The sequence below is a fragment of the Lagenorhynchus albirostris genome, chromosome 3 (genome assembly GCF_949774975.1).
Source record: "Lagenorhynchus albirostris chromosome 3, mLagAlb1.1, whole genome shotgun sequence".
In the NCBI taxonomy this organism is placed as follows: domain Eukaryota; kingdom Metazoa; phylum Chordata; class Mammalia; order Artiodactyla; family Delphinidae; genus Lagenorhynchus; species Lagenorhynchus albirostris.
Genome location: NC_083097.1, coordinates 153,258,788 through 153,276,357, shown reverse-complemented (window position 1 = coordinate 153,276,357; position 17,570 = coordinate 153,258,788). Strand labels below are relative to the sequence as shown.

At 42.1% G+C, this 17,570-nt stretch overlaps 1 protein-coding gene across 1 annotated transcript in view; it reads left to right on the top strand.

The window, feature by feature from the left end:
- Window positions 1-8,115: 8,115 nt before the first annotated feature.
- Window positions 8,116-17,570, top strand: part of COL23A1 (collagen type XXIII alpha 1 chain) — a 354,126-nt gene continuing 344,671 nt past the window's right edge. The window contains exon 1 of the mRNA XM_060144375.1: window positions 8,116-8,412. Within this exon, the coding sequence (XP_060000358.1) occupies window positions 8,116-8,412 (297 nt within the window). The remainder of the gene's footprint in view (window positions 8,413-17,570) is intronic.

The window sequence follows — 17,570 nt, the reverse complement described above, 5'->3', positions numbered from 1 at the left end:
CAGAAATTTCCAGACCCTGATTGGTTAACATAATGAACTTTTTGTTTGTAGGTATTTTTTTCTGTTTACCTGTTTTCACATTAAAAACTACATGGTAAATATTAATTTAGTAAAAAAAAAACAAAAACTATCGATCAGTCTGCCAGGTAAAAATGTTTTTTGTTGTAGAATTCATGATTGATTATCCAGATAAAGGTTTTTTGTTAAAAGTATTCCCATTTCTGAAGTGCATTACCAAAGATTTGAGTTTTATCTGTATTCTGAACATAAAATGCATGTAATTTTTTGGTATGACAAATAGTGATACCAAGGTGGGTTTCTCTACATGATCCGCTGGTAGCATCTGCACATATAGTAAAGCTATGTTCCTGAAGTTGACTAGGAATTTAAGAAAGCTGAAATTTTGCTGTAGAATCACTGCATAAATTATGCTTAGGGCTCTGATGCAGCCTACATATGTTATATAACTACAGTCTACATATGTTATATGTTATATAACTATGTTATATGTTATAAGGTTTTTTTAAAGGAGCATTTGATGTAAAGAAAAGGTTTTTCCTTAACACAGCAATGTCGTTACAGAGATTAAGAAGTCAGCCATCCTTTATTTTCCTCTCCATTTCCATACTGCTGGTGCCACTCTACTACCTAAGCCTCCTGACCTTTCCCTACAAGTGCTCCAAGTTCCCAAATTAATGTTTACTTTCTCCCCCATCAGAAACTCATTCCTTTGGAGTAGCTGATCTCAGGATATAGGAGGAAAGAAAAATATCCACACTATTTCTTACTAAGAAGTTAATGATTGCTAACCCCTTTCCCTGCTGAAAAGTATTTACATTCTTCACTAAGGGTATTTGCTAGTTCCTAGGCCTAATTCATGGAAGTTTAGGAATTAAAGTGAAACTTCAGTGAATTAGGTAGGATAGAAGAAAAGTTTAGTGGTGAGGATGGTATCTCTGGTATCATATGAGTGTCTACTGCTAACCTTCCTTCCCATCTTCTGTGAACTCTCAGGTTCCTACTCTTAATTGCCTTTTTCCTTGTACTTCTGAACTCAATTTCTGAAAGTGCCAGGTTTTTATTTGACAGTGTTGGGAGCTTCAGCACTAACAGGAAACGTTTAGAATGGCCGGTGTATAAATATGGATCGTTTGTAACTGCGTATTTTCCCTCATGATTTGATGTCTCATAGATTACTATTTCTAGAAATTCCACTGACGTCAAACCTAGTTTTAAAAGTGCAGCTAAATAGGTTATTTCCAGTGTTTTCTGCTACTGCTTATAGCTCAGGTGTTCTCATCCATGCATTCATCAAAATTTTTGGAGTAGACGAATAAAATTGACTTATCCAGTTGACAGTAGAAAAATACCCAGTGAAGTTTTGTAGTTCGTACAACTGAAAACTATTCCTCTGAATAATCTTGAAGGGCTAGATGCTAGAGAAATTAGAAGTGACTCAGCCACGACTCCTAATAATTGTGGCTGAATTGTGACTTAAACTCAGGTATCCTAGATTCTAGCATTGTGCATTCTTGTGATAATACAACTTACTGAGTTAAAAACTTAAGTTTGATTCTTGTTCATGGTTCTGTGAAATGGGATGAAATGAATGTAATGGCTAATAGTTTAATTACTTGGATTCAGTTTTTCTCACGTTTTTCTTTAGTAGTTGATACATAGCTTCAACCATCAAAATGGTTAAAATGGTATGATAATTTGAAAATATACTCTGTTTTAAGTAGATAGGCAGATAACCTGTATTTAAACTTATCTTGACATCCTGGAATGAAGAAACACTTTGTCAGCGTGGCCTGGCTTTTTAACTCATTTCCAGTTTGAAATTTCTGATTCCCACAAAATTTGGTGCAAGTAAGGTATTTTAAATTTAAACATCCAGGGACTTCCAGGGTGGTGCAGTGGTTAAGAATCCACCTGCTAATGCAGATGATGCGGGTTCGAGCCCCGGTCCAGGAAGATCCCACATGGCGTGAAGCAACTAAGTTGGTGTGCCACAACTGCTGAGCCTGAGCTCTAGAGCCCAAGAGCCACAACTACTGAGCCCATGTGCTGCAAGTACTGAAGACGGCATGCCCATGTGCTGCAAGTACTGAAGACCGCATGCCCTTGTGCTGCAAGTACTGAAGACCGCGTGCCTAGAGCCCATGCTCCATAAGAGAAACCACCGCAATGAGAAGCCTGCACACCACAACGAAGAGTAGTCCCCACTCACCGCAACTAGAGAAAGCCTGCACGCAGCAATGAAGACCCAACACAGCCAAAAATAAATAAGTTTTAAAAATTTTGTAAATTTGAACATCTAGTACTTTGTTTAACAAACTGCATTTTCAGGGAATTCCCTGGTGGTCCAGTGGTTAGGACTCTGCTTCCACTGCAGGGGGCACTGGTTCAATCCCTGGTTAGGGAACTAAGATCCCACATGCCAAGCAGCCAACAACAAAAAAAGGCGACCTTTTCAAATAGAACAGAAGAATTCATGAGTCAATAACAGTATTAATAACATCAGTAATTGTTGGCTTAGTAGGTTGCACGTTTGCAAATAAATAGGTAGAAATAATTTTAATTCTTAAAAGTTGATCATTTGATCACGATTTTTGAGAAGTTGCTATATCCAGCTAAATCCTTAATCTAAAGTTTAGTTGGTTAATTGGTTTTATTTTTTCCATATTTTTATAGAGGGAAGGTAAAGTTTTAAGTCAGGTTGGCTTTATAACTCCTTGGCCAGTCCAGCCTTTGCGGCCAGTTTTATGTTAGTGATTATTAAAAATAAAATGCAAAAGTTGAATAATGAACCTCTATATATAGCCCAGCTTAAAAAATTAAAAACATTTTGCAAATTTTGTTTCATCAGTTCCCCAACTTATTTTCCTGTTGCATTTAAGTACAAATGTCAGATACCATTTCATCCATATTTCTGTACTGTATATCTTTTAACGTGAGTTTTTAGTGCCAGTATCACACCTAACAAAATAATTCCTTATCTGGTAGAGTCTATAAAGTTTCATGATTGTCTAAAGAGTTATTTTAAGTTAGTTTGAATCAGTACCGAGTCAGGGTCCACACATAGCTAATTTGTCTCAGATCTCTTAACCACTATGTGCCTTTTTTTCTCCCCTTTTTATTTCTTTGCTAATTGAAACTTGGTCATTTGTCTTGAGAGAATTTCCCATACTCAATATTTCATTGGAGTGGTGTCCTTTCCTCTAGTCCCCACTTATCCTGTAAACTGATAGTTAATGAAGTTTTTTAATAGTATTCCTTCTGATAAATACAGAAGGGATGTTAGAAATACACTATGTTGCTACTCTTTATGAAATAATATATTTGGGCACCAATCATCAGTGGATGCTAAAACCATGAGGGGAAAACTGATGGAGAACTTTATAATGAAGGGATCAGGCTGAATCTCAGGTTGGCAACCAGATGGATGTGTTGATATGCGTCTGAGGTGATGCAGTAGGAAATACACAGCACCTGTGGGGTATCACTGCCTTTAAAACAAAAAAATTGAATTTGGATCTAGTCAAGCCTGTAGATTGAAATTGAAATATAAAGAAGCATCCCGACCCTTTTTGTTCATTTCTTACCTGTCTGTTAGTTCTTTGGGATAGCAGTTCAATGAATTAAAAGAGCTCAGACTTCTTACCAGCATGGTTTCAACTTTAGTCCCAGGTCTTTGTGTTTGGAGGAGTAAGTTACTTTAAAGTAACTACACTTCCTTACTTGGAATTACTTAGGGATAATATCTGTTATCCAATAGCCAATGCAGGGGACACAGGTTCAATCCCTGGTCTGGGAAAATCCCACATGCCGCGGAGCAACTAAGCCCGTGCGCCACAACTACTGAGCCCACGCACTGCAACTACTGAAGTCCATGCACCTAGAGCCCGTGCTCTGCAACAAGAGAAGCCACAACAGTGAGAAGCCTGCGCACCACAACTAGAGAAAGCCCGCTGGCAGCAACAAAGACCCAACACAGCCAAAAATTTTTTTTTAATTTTTTAATCTAGCAGATTACCTGGCTTTTAGTAGTCCCACTAGTCAATAGCAGTTATGTACTTTGTTTTCTATAAATGCGTTAACCCCTAGTAAATAGCAGTTACTTTACTTTCTATAAATGCTTTAACCCAGGTGACTTCATATTTTTTTAAAATTTTCCCAGTAATGTTGGTTGTTCCTCTTTAGGGCACCAGGAATTACAAAACTATCAAGAATTCTACTTTTTTACAGGCTCCGGACGCGCAGGCTCAGCAGCTATGGCTCATGGGCCTAGCCGCTTCGCGGCATGTGGGATCTTCCCGGACCGGGGCACGAACCCGTGTCCCCTGCATCGGCAGGCGGACTCTCAACCACTGCGCCACCAGGGAAGCCCAAGAATTCTACTTTTGATTCCCTATCATAGCAGTTTTTATTGCTACATTTCACTGAAACTGGAAGGGGGAATAGAATTTTCAAAGAATTTTTCTTTTTTTAACCAATCAAGAATGGTCAACTATTCAGATGTATTTTCTTACATTTACTCCTTTCCTGGTTTTAGTTTGTTTTTAAATGTTGCAATTCTGGGGAGAAGTTATATATAATTAAAAGACTTTAGCATAGATTTAATTGTAAAGACTTGAAACCATCCTAAATATCCCAAAGGAGCAGACACCTCATAGGTCTAGATCTTTAGATACTATCAACAGCAGTTACATGTAATGAGATTAAAGATTAATTGTAGATTTGGAGGAGTTCCCATGCACCCCCTCCTCCCAGTGACTTAAAATGTTTCCCATTACAAATATAAATGAAAAGGTTTTTTTTAACTTAAAAAAAAACAGTGCTGCTTTTTTTTATCATGAGCTTTGAATTTTATTATTTTTTATTTTTTTGCAGTACGCGGGCCTCTCGCCGTCGCGGCTTCTTCCGTTGTGGAGCACAGGCTCCGGACGCGCAGGCTCAGCGGCCAAGGCTCACAGGCCCAGCTGCTCCGCAGCATGTGGGATCTTCCCGGAACGGGGCACGAACCCGTGTCTCCTGCATCGGCAGGCGGACTCTCAACCACTGCACCACCAGGGAAGCCCGAGGTCCCTCTTAATGTGTATTCCACATCCTGAAAGATGGCACTGCAGTCTTTTAGCATATTGTTTCTGAATACTCTGAGTTGGTGCTTCACCTGTGCCTTCAAAAGGCAGTTCCAGTGTTCTGTGAGGCTGGCTGCTTCTGGCTGGTGCAGGATGTAATACAACCAGTGGATTCCATGGTCATGGGCTCACTCCCCCTCTGACTCTGCTGTAAAGTGGGTTCCCTGGTCAGATGCTCTGTTATATAGGACTCCATACCTGTGGAATGGGGAATCTGTATGGATAGTGGTGCTGGCTGAGGCTCTGCAAACAGGGAAGACAAGCCCATACCTAGTATAGCTATCCACCCCTGTGAGGGACAAATTGCTGGCCCTTCTGGGATGAAGAGAGTTCAAAGTAGTTGATTTGCCACCAAGTAGCCTGAGGACTAGTGCCTATCGCTGACAGGTTAGCCATTTCAGAGGCAGCAGTAGCTAGATTGACCTTGGTAATCTATATGCATGTTAGGGAATGCAGTGGATTCCTGCCCACCCCCCAGATCTGCTCTCCACCACTCTGACTCAGCCCTCTGCCCTTAGGAGGCTGACCTCTTTGCATTGCATCATCTGGGCTCCCTTGCCCTGTAGGTTTGGTCAGTGGGAGGACCAGCAGATCAGAGAGTTAAGAGGAGAGAGAGATTATCCCCCAGCTCCTTACCTTCCAAGCCATGGTTTTGCAGAAGTGGTATCCCTTGACCAAAGGCCACAGCTCCTGTTGAGCTGACCTTTGTCTAGCTCCGAGCATTCACAGGGTTCTCACACAGTTCCTCCTTCTCCCCCCTGTAGCTAGAGATGGTAATGGCCTCCCACTGTTTATACTCCAGAGTGCTTCTTCAACATCCCCTGTTGGCTTCCCTTAATCTGCCCCACCATGTAGACAGTCTCTACAGTCAGACTGTCTTCAGTCTGAGGATGCCATCTGTTCCTTCCAGGACCTCAGCTTACAAAATAGAGTATTTTCTGCCTTGTCTTTTAAATTAAGCTGTAGGCAGTAAACATATTTTCGCCTTTCCTTAATTCACTTGACAAATATTTGCCAGATCCTGTACCGCTCTTTGAGAAAACAGGGGCGAACAAGACAAATGGGTAACTTTGTCTTGTTAATAAAAAGGTAACTTCAAACAGTGATAAATTATCTTCCTGAGTAATCCTTCTGAGGACTGCGAGTGAAGCCTCCTTAGATTGGACAGGTCTTTTGGAGATAGTGAGGTTTGAGGACCTGGGACCTTGACCTGAAGGAGGAGCTTGCTCAAAGATCTGAGAGCAGGATATTCCAGATAGTGAGGCTGTAGGCAAGGGCAAAGGCCAAAGAGACCAATGAGCTTGGCTTGTTTAATACACAGAAGCTTCTGGAATATGGTGAACAATACATGCAGGTGATGGGCAATTTGCCTATGTGTTTGTAGCAAGAATGATGTGCCAACTTGTAATATGGTGTTGGCCTCTTTTCAAAGAAGACAATCCAGTTTGCTGAGCAAGTACTTTTCAAACTACTTATTGGGCATATGCTAGATCTTAGCAAGACCTATCTCTGTATAACCACTTAACTGTGACCCCAAGTTACCTAAGGTCACAGCTACAAAGTTGCAGAGGTGAGATGCCAACCACTTGTTTTATTCCAATCTTGGAGGTAATTTTCCCCTCCAAATTAAGGGATTAAGGAGGAATATGTCAGCTGAAAGTCCTCAACAGTGTCCAAAGACGCTAATAAATCCAAAGATACCCAGAGGGTGGGAAGATATAACAGGTCTTTTTTTCAAAACCGGCTGTGGATTTGCCCAAATTACAAAGGTCCAAGCAAGTCTGTTGTTTTTATTTGATTATTACTGGAGTTAGTGGGAGAGTTATGTGGGACCCATTTTAGGATACAATATGCCTGGTAGGAATCTGAGCCAGCAGAGAATGTGCTTGACTTCCAGCCTTGCCCCCCTTTCTTGAAAAAGACTGTTCCGGCCATTTGATTCTCATTCAGGCTTTCCTACTTTAACCCTGTGGTGTACATTTGCATCAGAATCGCAGTATAGGTTAAATGTGGTGCATACTAGATGATTATTTTTGGCCAAGTTGTGTTTCCAGTACAGAATTAAGCCATCAGCTCATCAAAAGTTGGAGTTCTTTTTCCCTATCTTTTGCATTTGTTAAAGCCTAAATTTTCTCAAATGAAAGAATTCTCTAGGTCAGGAACAAGGTCTTACAATTTGTTTCCAGCACCGCCTGTCTGGCACATAATAAATGGTGAGAGTATTAAATATTCTAAGAGGCATCCTTCTACTAGGCTCAATCCCGACCCTGACTGCGTATGAATGCACAAGAGGTCGCTTTCCACCACCAAGCGGCGCTAGGGCACCATCTAGAAAGGATTCACTAAGTTTTCCACAGGGTTTGAAGTTTCGTACTTCAAAACTTCTGACACTTCAAAGTGTCAGGTTAATTTACAAGTCGAGGGGAATTTTCCCAACAAATGAATGATGCCGCAGCCAGGGGTAGGCTGCAGAAGGCGCTCTGAGTCTCTGGGTGCACCACAGACCTCTTGGGATCGCAGCTGGAACTCGGGCTGAGGAGTCGCAGAGGTGCATGCGCGGGAGTGGGTGCAGCCCGGCGTCCAGGGTGCAGCCTGGCGTCCAGGTGAGGGCGGAGGTGCGTGCTGCGCGCGGGGTCAGCCAGGTACGCGCTGTGGGGCTAGCCAGCTCCGTTTCCGCCCCCGCCCCCGCCCCCTCGCCGCGCGGGGCAGGCCTGGCCGCTCCTCCCCTGGGTGGGTCCCGGCTCCTTTTCTGGCAGGGTCTATTTGCATAGAGGAAACTGCCCAAAGTGGCCGCTGTGGAGGAGCTGGCTGCAGGGAAGGGGGCGTGCGCCGCGGTCCGCTGCTGCCTGGAGGCCAAGCCCCGCGCCGGGCCGACCTCGTGCCTCGGGCTCTCCAGCACGCTCCAGCACGCTCAGCCAGCGACCCCGGCTCTATGCACCGTCCCCTCTGAGAGTCCACCCGCGACGAGCACACCATGAGTCCAGGCCAGGGCGCCGGCGGCGACGCACGTAAGGGCTGCCGGACGGGCGGCGGCGGCGGCGGCGGCGCGGGGCGTCCCGCGACGGCAGCCGGGGCCTGGGCGGTGAGCGCGCTGTGCCTGCTGCTTTCCGCCGGCTCGGCGGCCGCCTGCCTGCTGCTGGGCGTCCAGGCGGCCGCGCTGCAGGGCCGGGTGGCGGCGCTCGAGGAAGAGCGGGAGCTGCTGTGGCGCGCGGGGTCGCCGGACACCCTGGTCGCCTGGGCCGAGCCGCAACTGGAGCGCCTGCTGCGCGAGGTAAGTCGCCGAGCGCAGGGCTGGGAGTGTCCGTGCGCCGGGAGCCGTTGCGGTGAGGAAAGGTCGCTCGCCAGCCGTGAGCGCCCGAGTCCGTCCGAGCAGCCTGCGCGGGGCCGGGGGTGGGGTGGGGTGCTGAGGGAGGCTGGGGTGCTGGCGGCCGAGGGGTCCTGCTGTTCCCGCTCCAGCCTCAGGGTCGGCCTGCGTGAAAAACAACCTAGAAGTGCTGTTTCGGGGACGAGCAGGGGGAGGAAGAGGAAAGACTGAGAACTTTGAAATAACAGATCTGGGGGCGGGTCTCCACGGGTGTGTGCGCTCGGACCGGTGGCTTCCCGCCTGCGTTAAGCGCCTGCCTTCCTACCTGTGCCAGGATAATGAAGAAGCTTTTGCGGGAAGTATGTGGTGACTTCTGTCACTGGTAGCAGCTACTGTTCCCAACGCTGATATACCTGCAGAGGTGTGGGGCTCCCAGCAGACCGGAGGTTTCCTGGTGGCAGGAAACCTCAGTCAGACCCTGGCCGGGGCCCTTGGAGGGGCATGGTTAATCCAGCCTGCGCTGTCCACCCTCCGGCCCCTCAGGAAAGTGTTTCAGAACAGCTCCATCTTGGAGATGCTGTGCTGTGCCTGGGGCTGCTTGGGCTCAGCGCTCACCCAGGGCAACCCAGACCTGAGGGGGTGCCAACATCAGCTCGGCAGGGTGAGGGGAATAAAAAACAGTCCGGGCCAAAAAGTACAGATTCTGGATTCGGTCGACGCCACCTAGGCGATGCCACCTGGGCATTGTGGACACAGCAGATGCTGAGTTTCCTTGCTGGAAGCATCATATGAGACTCTCTGACACTTCTGTTAAGGTTGCTGCTATGTGTCTTCAAAGCAGGAGCCACATGTGAGACTTCAAATCTCTCACCCATCATGCTGATCAAAACCTCCAGCAGGGCACCTCCCCATAGAACAGTGGTGGTAGACTGGCCAGAGCGCCCCTGCTTGTGCTGGCCTCCCTTGCCTGAGCCATCCTCTTCTTCCTAGGAAAGGCAGCTACCCCAAGATCACAAGCATATTCCCCAAAAGGGCATCCTCAACTGTAGTATGAATAGCACCACAGTGTTTCAAGGTAGAGGAGAAGATGGGCAGGGCTGTTACTACCATTTCCCCTGAACTGTGCCCAGCTGTGATCTTTATTAATGTAGCTGTGTATCCATTTTTTAGTTAATTTGGATTCTTTAAGGTGAATGGGAGAAAACTGTACCATGCCTTTGTGTTCACCATACCTATTTCTTAGTCACTTTAATTTAAGCCAGTGTTACATCTCTTCTAACTTGGTTTTGGGCAAAATTGCTGCTTCATGAAATGATTTCCTATGTTCCTCTTGAAAGTGCCTGCAGACTTTAGAAATCTCTGCTGGCAACTCCTGGTGATGGTTTCATAATTGCAGCCCATTGCCTTTTGGCAAATCCTTAGAGACAAGGGTATTGAATTGATTTATGGAGGGCCAGTAAAATTTCTACCTGTTAGTCCTATAACTGTGGCTGTTCTTTCGAATGGGGGGCCCCTTTTACTTAATAAAAAATAAACTGCAAGCTTTGATTGAGTAAATCAGAAATCCCAGTAAAACCTTTTAGAAGAAACTTGCAAATTGTGTCCATTCTAATAGGGAGGAGAGTGCTGGGAAAGCAGCCACTGCTGAGATTCGAGTCCTGAACTATGCAGATCATAGGAGGCTTCATCCTGCTTCCAAGGAGTTATTGGGCAGAGTATTCCCCCTCTCTCTCCCTCTCTGTTTCTCTCTCTCTCTCTCTCCATACCACCCCCCCCCCACTTCTTTCCTCTTCATTAGTAAGGGGAAGGGAAAATTTCAAATCCTGGGATTGCCACTTGAAATTTGCTATACCATTCTGCAGGCTACATCATTAGCATAGGACACATCCTAATGCTTGTGCTACTAGCTAACCAAGTTTGGTGTTGAGGAGTCTCTACTTGGAGCATCTGAGATGCCACACTATGAATGCAGTTGGGGTTCAGCTTCTGACTGTTTCAGTGTCCCTGTGAAAAGGCATCTCTTTCCCAGGGCACCAGTCTGTTCCTGCTCCTAGCCATTCTTCTCACAAATGTCACTGGATGGGAAATGTACATGGCCTGGCCAGTGACCCTGAGAGTCCCTGGCTGAGATGAGGGGACTCATGGGAGGTGCATAGTGGGAGTTGGTAATTGGGTTTAAATAGATGTGAAGATAATTTAGAAAAACTATTTGATATGAAGGACAAATAAATAATGAACTGAAAATCTCTTAAAGAAAGAACCTTTGTACTTGAACATGTTTTTCAGTTCTAATTTGTTCGCAGTGAAGCATCCTTTCAGCCTGTGCTGAAGTAGCTGTGTATGTGAGGATGCCTGCAGCTTGTCCTTTTACCAACAAGCTTGTTTTCAGAGAATAGAAATCCTTGCCAACCATACACAACTTTAATGTCAGAAAAAAATAAAAAATAAGCCAACAGAAGCCACTGTTAATATTGGACCCACTGTCTTTGTTCCCTTGGGAACAGAACTGTGAAATAACTTCTTTGGGACTGGCTGATGTGCCTGATAATGTAGATATAGAAGCTACAAAAAAGGAATATTCATGATAACTCATGATTATTAAAGACCCTTCCCATGGTACAGAATAAAGAAATGGTTTTCAGAAAATAAAAGCAAGATTTTTGAGCAAGAGTCATTAACAATAGTATCTTCAGTATGACCCAAAAATATAAATGCAAAACAAGCATATGATATTATGCTTTTAAAGTGCTTTAAAGAGCTTGCCTCGGTAATCAACCCCCCCATTAGTTATACCTATAGTTACAGTACTACAAAAGCTTAATTTTAGAGTAAATAAAATAGCTGCTATACCACAGTAAAAACTTTAATGCAAGGATTAAAGAAATATTTAGTTGTATTCAGAGGAAACTATTTTCAGCTTACGATGGATTTATTGTTGGCTGTTGGTCTTCCATTCTCCAGACCAATCAGTTTGAAAACAAGAAAAGCCCAGAGACTCAGGGTAAAATTCAAGCCCTTTCCTTCCCTACCATCAACTATATATATTGACTAAGTTACCATAAAACCCAAATCAGGAATCAAATGTAGCTTTTTTTGGCCTCTGTGTCAGCTTGTCACTTATCAGGACTGCTCTAAGGTGTATGCTTTAATAAAAATGGCAATTTTTGAGTCCCATAGCACAACTGGAGATGGAGTATAAATCATAGCTACATTTGTTTCCTTGACATTTCCTGGCTCCCAAACCAAAAAAGTTTACAGTTACTTCCTGGCATGCTCACTTTATTTCTCCACTCTTTTTTTTTTCCTTGTTTTTTTTCAGAAGTTTAGGAGAGCTTTATAATAATAGCAGCATGTTTAGAATGAGCCGACTGTTGGGGCATTCCTTTCACAGATATATTTTGGAATTGTTGAATTGGACTTTTACACATTAGCTTTGAAGATTTGCAGCAGTGCTCCTGAAGTTCGGGGATCTGAAAGCTGAATGAATTTAGACCAGCAGGCAGAGAGGGGTAGATGATAAATGGGGTTTCAGTCCCACTATTTACTAGTCCTGGCATCTAACCTCTTCAACTTCCTGAGCTCCAACTTCCTCTTCCCTAATACGATGGTCACAACTACCTGTGTACTGATGAGCAAATAAGATAATGTAGAGGAAAGTTTTGGTCAGTAAGTCTTTTGATGGTGAGTACCAAAATCCCCAAGTGTGATTCCTTAAACAGTACAGTCATTGAATTATCTTGCATAACCTGAGAATCCTGGAAGTCAGCCTGCAGGTCCTGGGTTAGTTCAATGACTTGGCCATGACTGGGTGCCAGGTCATTCTCTGCCATTCTCTTTTTTTTTGTTTTGTTTTCCCTGTCACTTTATTTTTATTTTCTCTCACAACTTTACATTTACTTTCTTTTTTTTTTTTACATCTTTATTGGAGTATAATTGCTTTACAATGGTGTGTTAGTTTCTGCTTTATAACAAAGTGAATCAGTTATACATATACATATGTTCCCATCTCCTCCCTCTTGCGTCTCCCTTCCTCCCACCCTCCCTATCCCACCCATCCAGGTGGTCACAAAGCACCGAGCTGATCTCCCTGTGCCATGCGGCTGCTTCCCACTAGCTAGCTATTTTACATTTGGTAATGTATATATGTCCATGCCTCTCTCTCACTTTGTCACAGCTTACCCTTCCCCCTCCCCATATCCTCAAGTCCATTCTCTAGTAGGTCTGCGTCTTTTGTTTTTTTTTTTGTCCTTGGATTGTGCATTTTATTTCTCATATATCAAGTTATGCCTTTGTTTGAGAGCATCATGACATTTGTTTTATTTTATTTTATTTTTGAACATCTTTATTGGGGTATAATTGCTTTACAATGGTGTGTTAGTTTCTGCTTTATAACAAAGTGAATCAGTTATACATATACATATGTTCCCATATCTCTTCCCTCTTGCGTCTCCCTCCCTCCCACCCTCCCTATCCCACCCCTCCAGAGGGTCACAAAGCACCGAGCTGATCTCCCTGTGCTATGTGGCTGCTTCCCACTAGCTATCTACCTTACGTTTGGTAGTGTATATATGTCCATGCCTCTCTCTTGCCCTGTCACAGGTCACCCTTCCCCCTCCCCATATCCTCAAGTCCATTCTCTAGTACGTCTGTGTCTTTATTACTGTCTTACCCCTAGGTTCTTCATGATATTTTTTTTTCTTAAATGCCATATATATCTGTTAGCATACGGTATTTGTCTTTCTCTTTCTGACTTATTTCGCTCTGTATGACAGACTCTAGGTCTGTCCACCTCATTACAAATAGCTCAATTTTGTTTCTTTTTATGGCTGAGTAATATTCCATTGTATATATGTGCCACATCTTCTTTATCCATTCATCCGATGATGGGCACTTAGGTTGTTTCCATCTCCGGGCTATTGTAAACAGAGCTGCAATGAACATTTTGGTACATGACTCTTTTTGAATTATGGTTTTCTCAGGGTATATGCCCAGTAGTGGGATTGCTGGGTCATATGGTAGTTCTATTTGTAGTTTTTTAAGGAAACTCCATACTGTTCTCCATAGTGGCTGTACCAATTCACATTCCCACCAGCAATGCAAGAGTGTTCCCTTTTCTCCACATACTCTCCAGCATTTATTGTTTCTAGATTTTTTGATGATGGCCATTTTGACTGGTGTGAGATAATATCTCATTGTAGTTTTGATTTGCATTTCTCTAATGATTAATGATGTTAGCATTCTTTCATGTGTTTGTTGGCAGTCTGTATATCTTCTTTGGAGAAATGTCTATTTAGATTTTCTGCCCATTTTTGGATTGGGTTGTTTGTTTTTTTGTTATTGAGCTGCATGAGCTGCTTGTAAATTTTGGAAATTAATCCTTTGTCAGTTGCTTCATTTGCAAATATTTTCTCCCATTCTGAGGGTTGTCTTTTGGTCTTGTTTATGGTTTCCTTTGCTGTGCAAAAGCTTTGAAGTTTCTTTAGGTCCCATTTGTTTATTTTTGTTTTTATTTCCATTTCTCTAGGAGGTGGGTCAAAGAGGATCTTGCTGTGATTTATGTCATAGAGTGTTCTGCCTATGTTTTCCTCTAAGAGTTTGATAGTTTCTGGCCTTACATTTAGGTCTTTAATCCATTTTGAGCTTATTTTTGTGTATGCTGTTAGGGAATGATCTAATTTCATACTTTTACATGTACCTGTCCAGTTTTCCCAGCACCACTTATTGAAGAGGCTGTCCTTTCTCCACTGTACATTCCTGCCTCCTTTATCAAAGATAAGGTGACCATATGTGCGTGGGTTTATCTCTAGGCTTTCTATCCTGTTCCATTGATCTATCTTTCTGTTTTTGTGCCAGTACCATACTGTCTTGATTACTGTAGCTTTGTAGTATAGTCTGAAGTCAGGGAGCCTGATTCCTCCAGCTGCGTTTTTCGTTCTCAAGATTGCTTTGGCTATTCGGGGTCTTTTGTGTTTCCATACAAATTGTGAAATTTTTTGTTCTAGTTCTGTGAAAAATGCCAGTGGTAGTTTGATAGGGATTGCATTGAATCTGTAGATTGCTTTGGGTAGTAGAGTCATTTTCACAATGTTGATTCTTCCAATCCAAGAACATGGTATATCTCTCCATCTATTTGTGTCATCTTTGATTTCTTTCATCAGTGTCTTATAATTTTCTGCCTACAGGTCTTTTGTCTCCTTAGGTAGGTTTATTCCTAGATGTTTTATTCTTTTTGTTGCAATGGTAAATGGGAGTGTTTTCTTGATTTCACTTTCATATTTTTCGTCATTAGTATATAGGAATGCCAGAGATTTCTGTGCATTAATTTTGTATCCTGCTACTTTACCAAATTCATTGATTAGCTCTAGTAGTTGTCTGGTAGCATCTTTAGCATTCTCTTTGTATAGTATCATTTCATCTGCAAGCAGTGACAGCTTTACTTCTTCTTTTCCGATTTGGATTCCTTTTATTTCCTTTTCTTCTCTGATTGCTGTGGCTAAAACTTCCAAAACTATGTTGAATAAGAGTGGTGAGAGTGGGCAACCTTGTCTTGTTCCTGATCTTAGAGGAAATGCTTTCAGTTTTTCACCATTGAGGATGATGTTGGCTGTGGGCTTGTCATATATGGCCTTTATTATGTTGAGGAAAGTTCCCTCTATGCCTACTTTCTGCAGGGTCTTTATCATAAATGGGTGTTGAATTTTGTCAAAAGCTTTCTCTGCATCTATTGAGATGATCATATGGTTTTTCTCCTTCAATTTGTTAATATGGTTTATCACACTGATTTGCATATATTGAAGAATCTTTGCATTCCTGGAATAAACCCCACTTGATCATGGTGTATGATCCTTTAAATGTGCTGTTGGATTCTGTTTGCTAGTATTTTTGCATCTATGTTCATCAGTGATATTGGCCTGTAGTTTTCTTTCTTTGTGACATCCTTGTCTGGTTTTGGTATCAGGGTCATGGTGGCCTCGTAGAATGAATTTGGGAGTGTTCCTCCCTCTGCTATATTTTGGAAGAGTTTGAGAAGGATAGGTGTTAGCTCTTCTCTAAATGTTTCATAGAATTCGCCTGTGAAGCCATCTGGTCCTGGGGTTTTGTTTGTTTGGAAGATTTTTAATCACAGTTTCAATTTCCTTGCTTGTGATTGGTTTGTTCATATTTTCTATTTCTTCCTGATTCAGTCTTGGCACGTTGTGCGTTTCCAAGAATTTGTCCATTTCTTCCAGTTTGTCCATTTTATTGGCATAGAGTTGCTTGTAGTATTCTCTCATGATCTTTTGTATTTCTGCAGTGTCAGTTGTTACTTCTCCTTTTTCATTCTAATTCTATTGATTTGAGTCTTCTCTCTTTTTTTCTTGATGAGTCTGGCTAATGGTTTATCAATTTTGTTTATCTTCTCAAAGAACCACCTTTTAGTTTTATTGACCTTTGCTATCGTTTCCTTCATTTCTTTTTCATTTATTTCTGATCTGATTTTTATGATTTCTTTCCTTCTGCTAACTTTGGGGTTTTTTTGGTTCTTCTTTTTCTAATTGCTTTAGGTGCAAGGTTAGGTTGTTTATTCGAGATGTTTCCTGTTTCTTAAGGTAGGATTGTATTGCTATAAACTTCCCTCTTAGAACTGCTTTTGCTGCATCCCATAAGTTTTGAGTCGTTGTGTCTCCATTGTCATTTGTTTCTAGGTATTTTTTTATTTCCTCTTTGATTTCTTCAGTGATCACTTCGTTATTAAGTAGTGTATTGTTTAGCCTTCATGTGTTTGTATTTTTTACAGATCTTTGCCTGTAATTGATATCTAGTCTCATAGCGTTGTGGTCAGAAAAGATACTTGATACAATTTCAATTTTGTTAAATTTACCAAGGCTTGATTTGTGTCCCAAGATATGATCTATCCTGGAGAATGTTCCATGAGCACTTGAGAAAAATGTGTATTCTGTTGTTTTGGGATGGAATGTCCTATAAATATCAAGTAAGTCCATCTTGTTTAATGTATCATTTAAAGCTTGTGTTTCCTTATTTATTTTCATTTTGGATGATCTGTCCATTGGTGAAAGTGGGGTCTTAAAGTCCCCTACTATGAATGTGTTACTGTCAATTTCCCCTTTTATGGCTGTTAGTATTTGCCTTATGTATTGAGGTGCTCCTATGTTGGGTGCATATTTACAATTGTTATATCTTCTTCTTGGATCGATCCCTTGATCATTATGTAGTGTCCTTCTTTGTCTCTTTGAATAGTCATTATTTTAAAGTCTATTTTGTCTGATATGAGAATTGCTACTGCAGCTTTCTTTTGGTTTCCATTTGCATGGAATATCTTTTTCCATCCCCTCACTTTGAGTCTGTATGTGTCTCTGAGTCTGAAGTGGGTCTCTTGTAGACAGCATATATATGGGTCTTGTTTTTGTATCCATTCAGCCAGTCTGTGTCTTTTGGTGGGAGCATTTAATCCATTTACATTTAAGGTAATTATCGATATGTATGTTCCTATTCCCATTTTCTTAATTGTTTTGGGTTTGTTATTATAGGTCTTTTTCTTCTCTTGTGTTTCTTGCCTAGAGAAGATCCTTTAGCATTTGTTGTAAAGGTGGTTTGGTGGTGCTGAACTCTCTCAGCTTTTGCTTGTCTGTAAAGGTTTTAATTTCTCTATCAAATCTGAATGAGATCCTTGCTGGGTAGAGTAATCTTGGTTGTAGGTTTTTCTCCTTCATCACTTTAAATATGTCCTGCCAGTCCCTTCTGGCTTGCAGAGTTTCTGCTGAAAGATCAGCTGTTAACCTTATGGGGATTCCCTTGTGTGTTATTTGTTGTTTTTCCCTTGCTGCTTTTAATATGCTTTCTTTGTATTTAATTTTTGACAGTTTGATTAATATGTGTCTTGGCATGTTTCTCCTTGGATTTATCCTGTATGGGACTCTCTGTGCTTCCTGGACTTGATTAAGTATTTCCTTTCCCATATTAGGGAAGTTTTCAACTATAATCTCTTCAAATATTTTCTCAGTCCCTTTCTTTTTCTCTTCTTTTTCTGGAACCCCTATAATTCGAATGTTGGTGCGTTTAATGTTGTCCCAGAGGTCTCTGAGACTGTCCTCAGTTCTTTTCATTCTTTTTTCTTTATTCTGCCC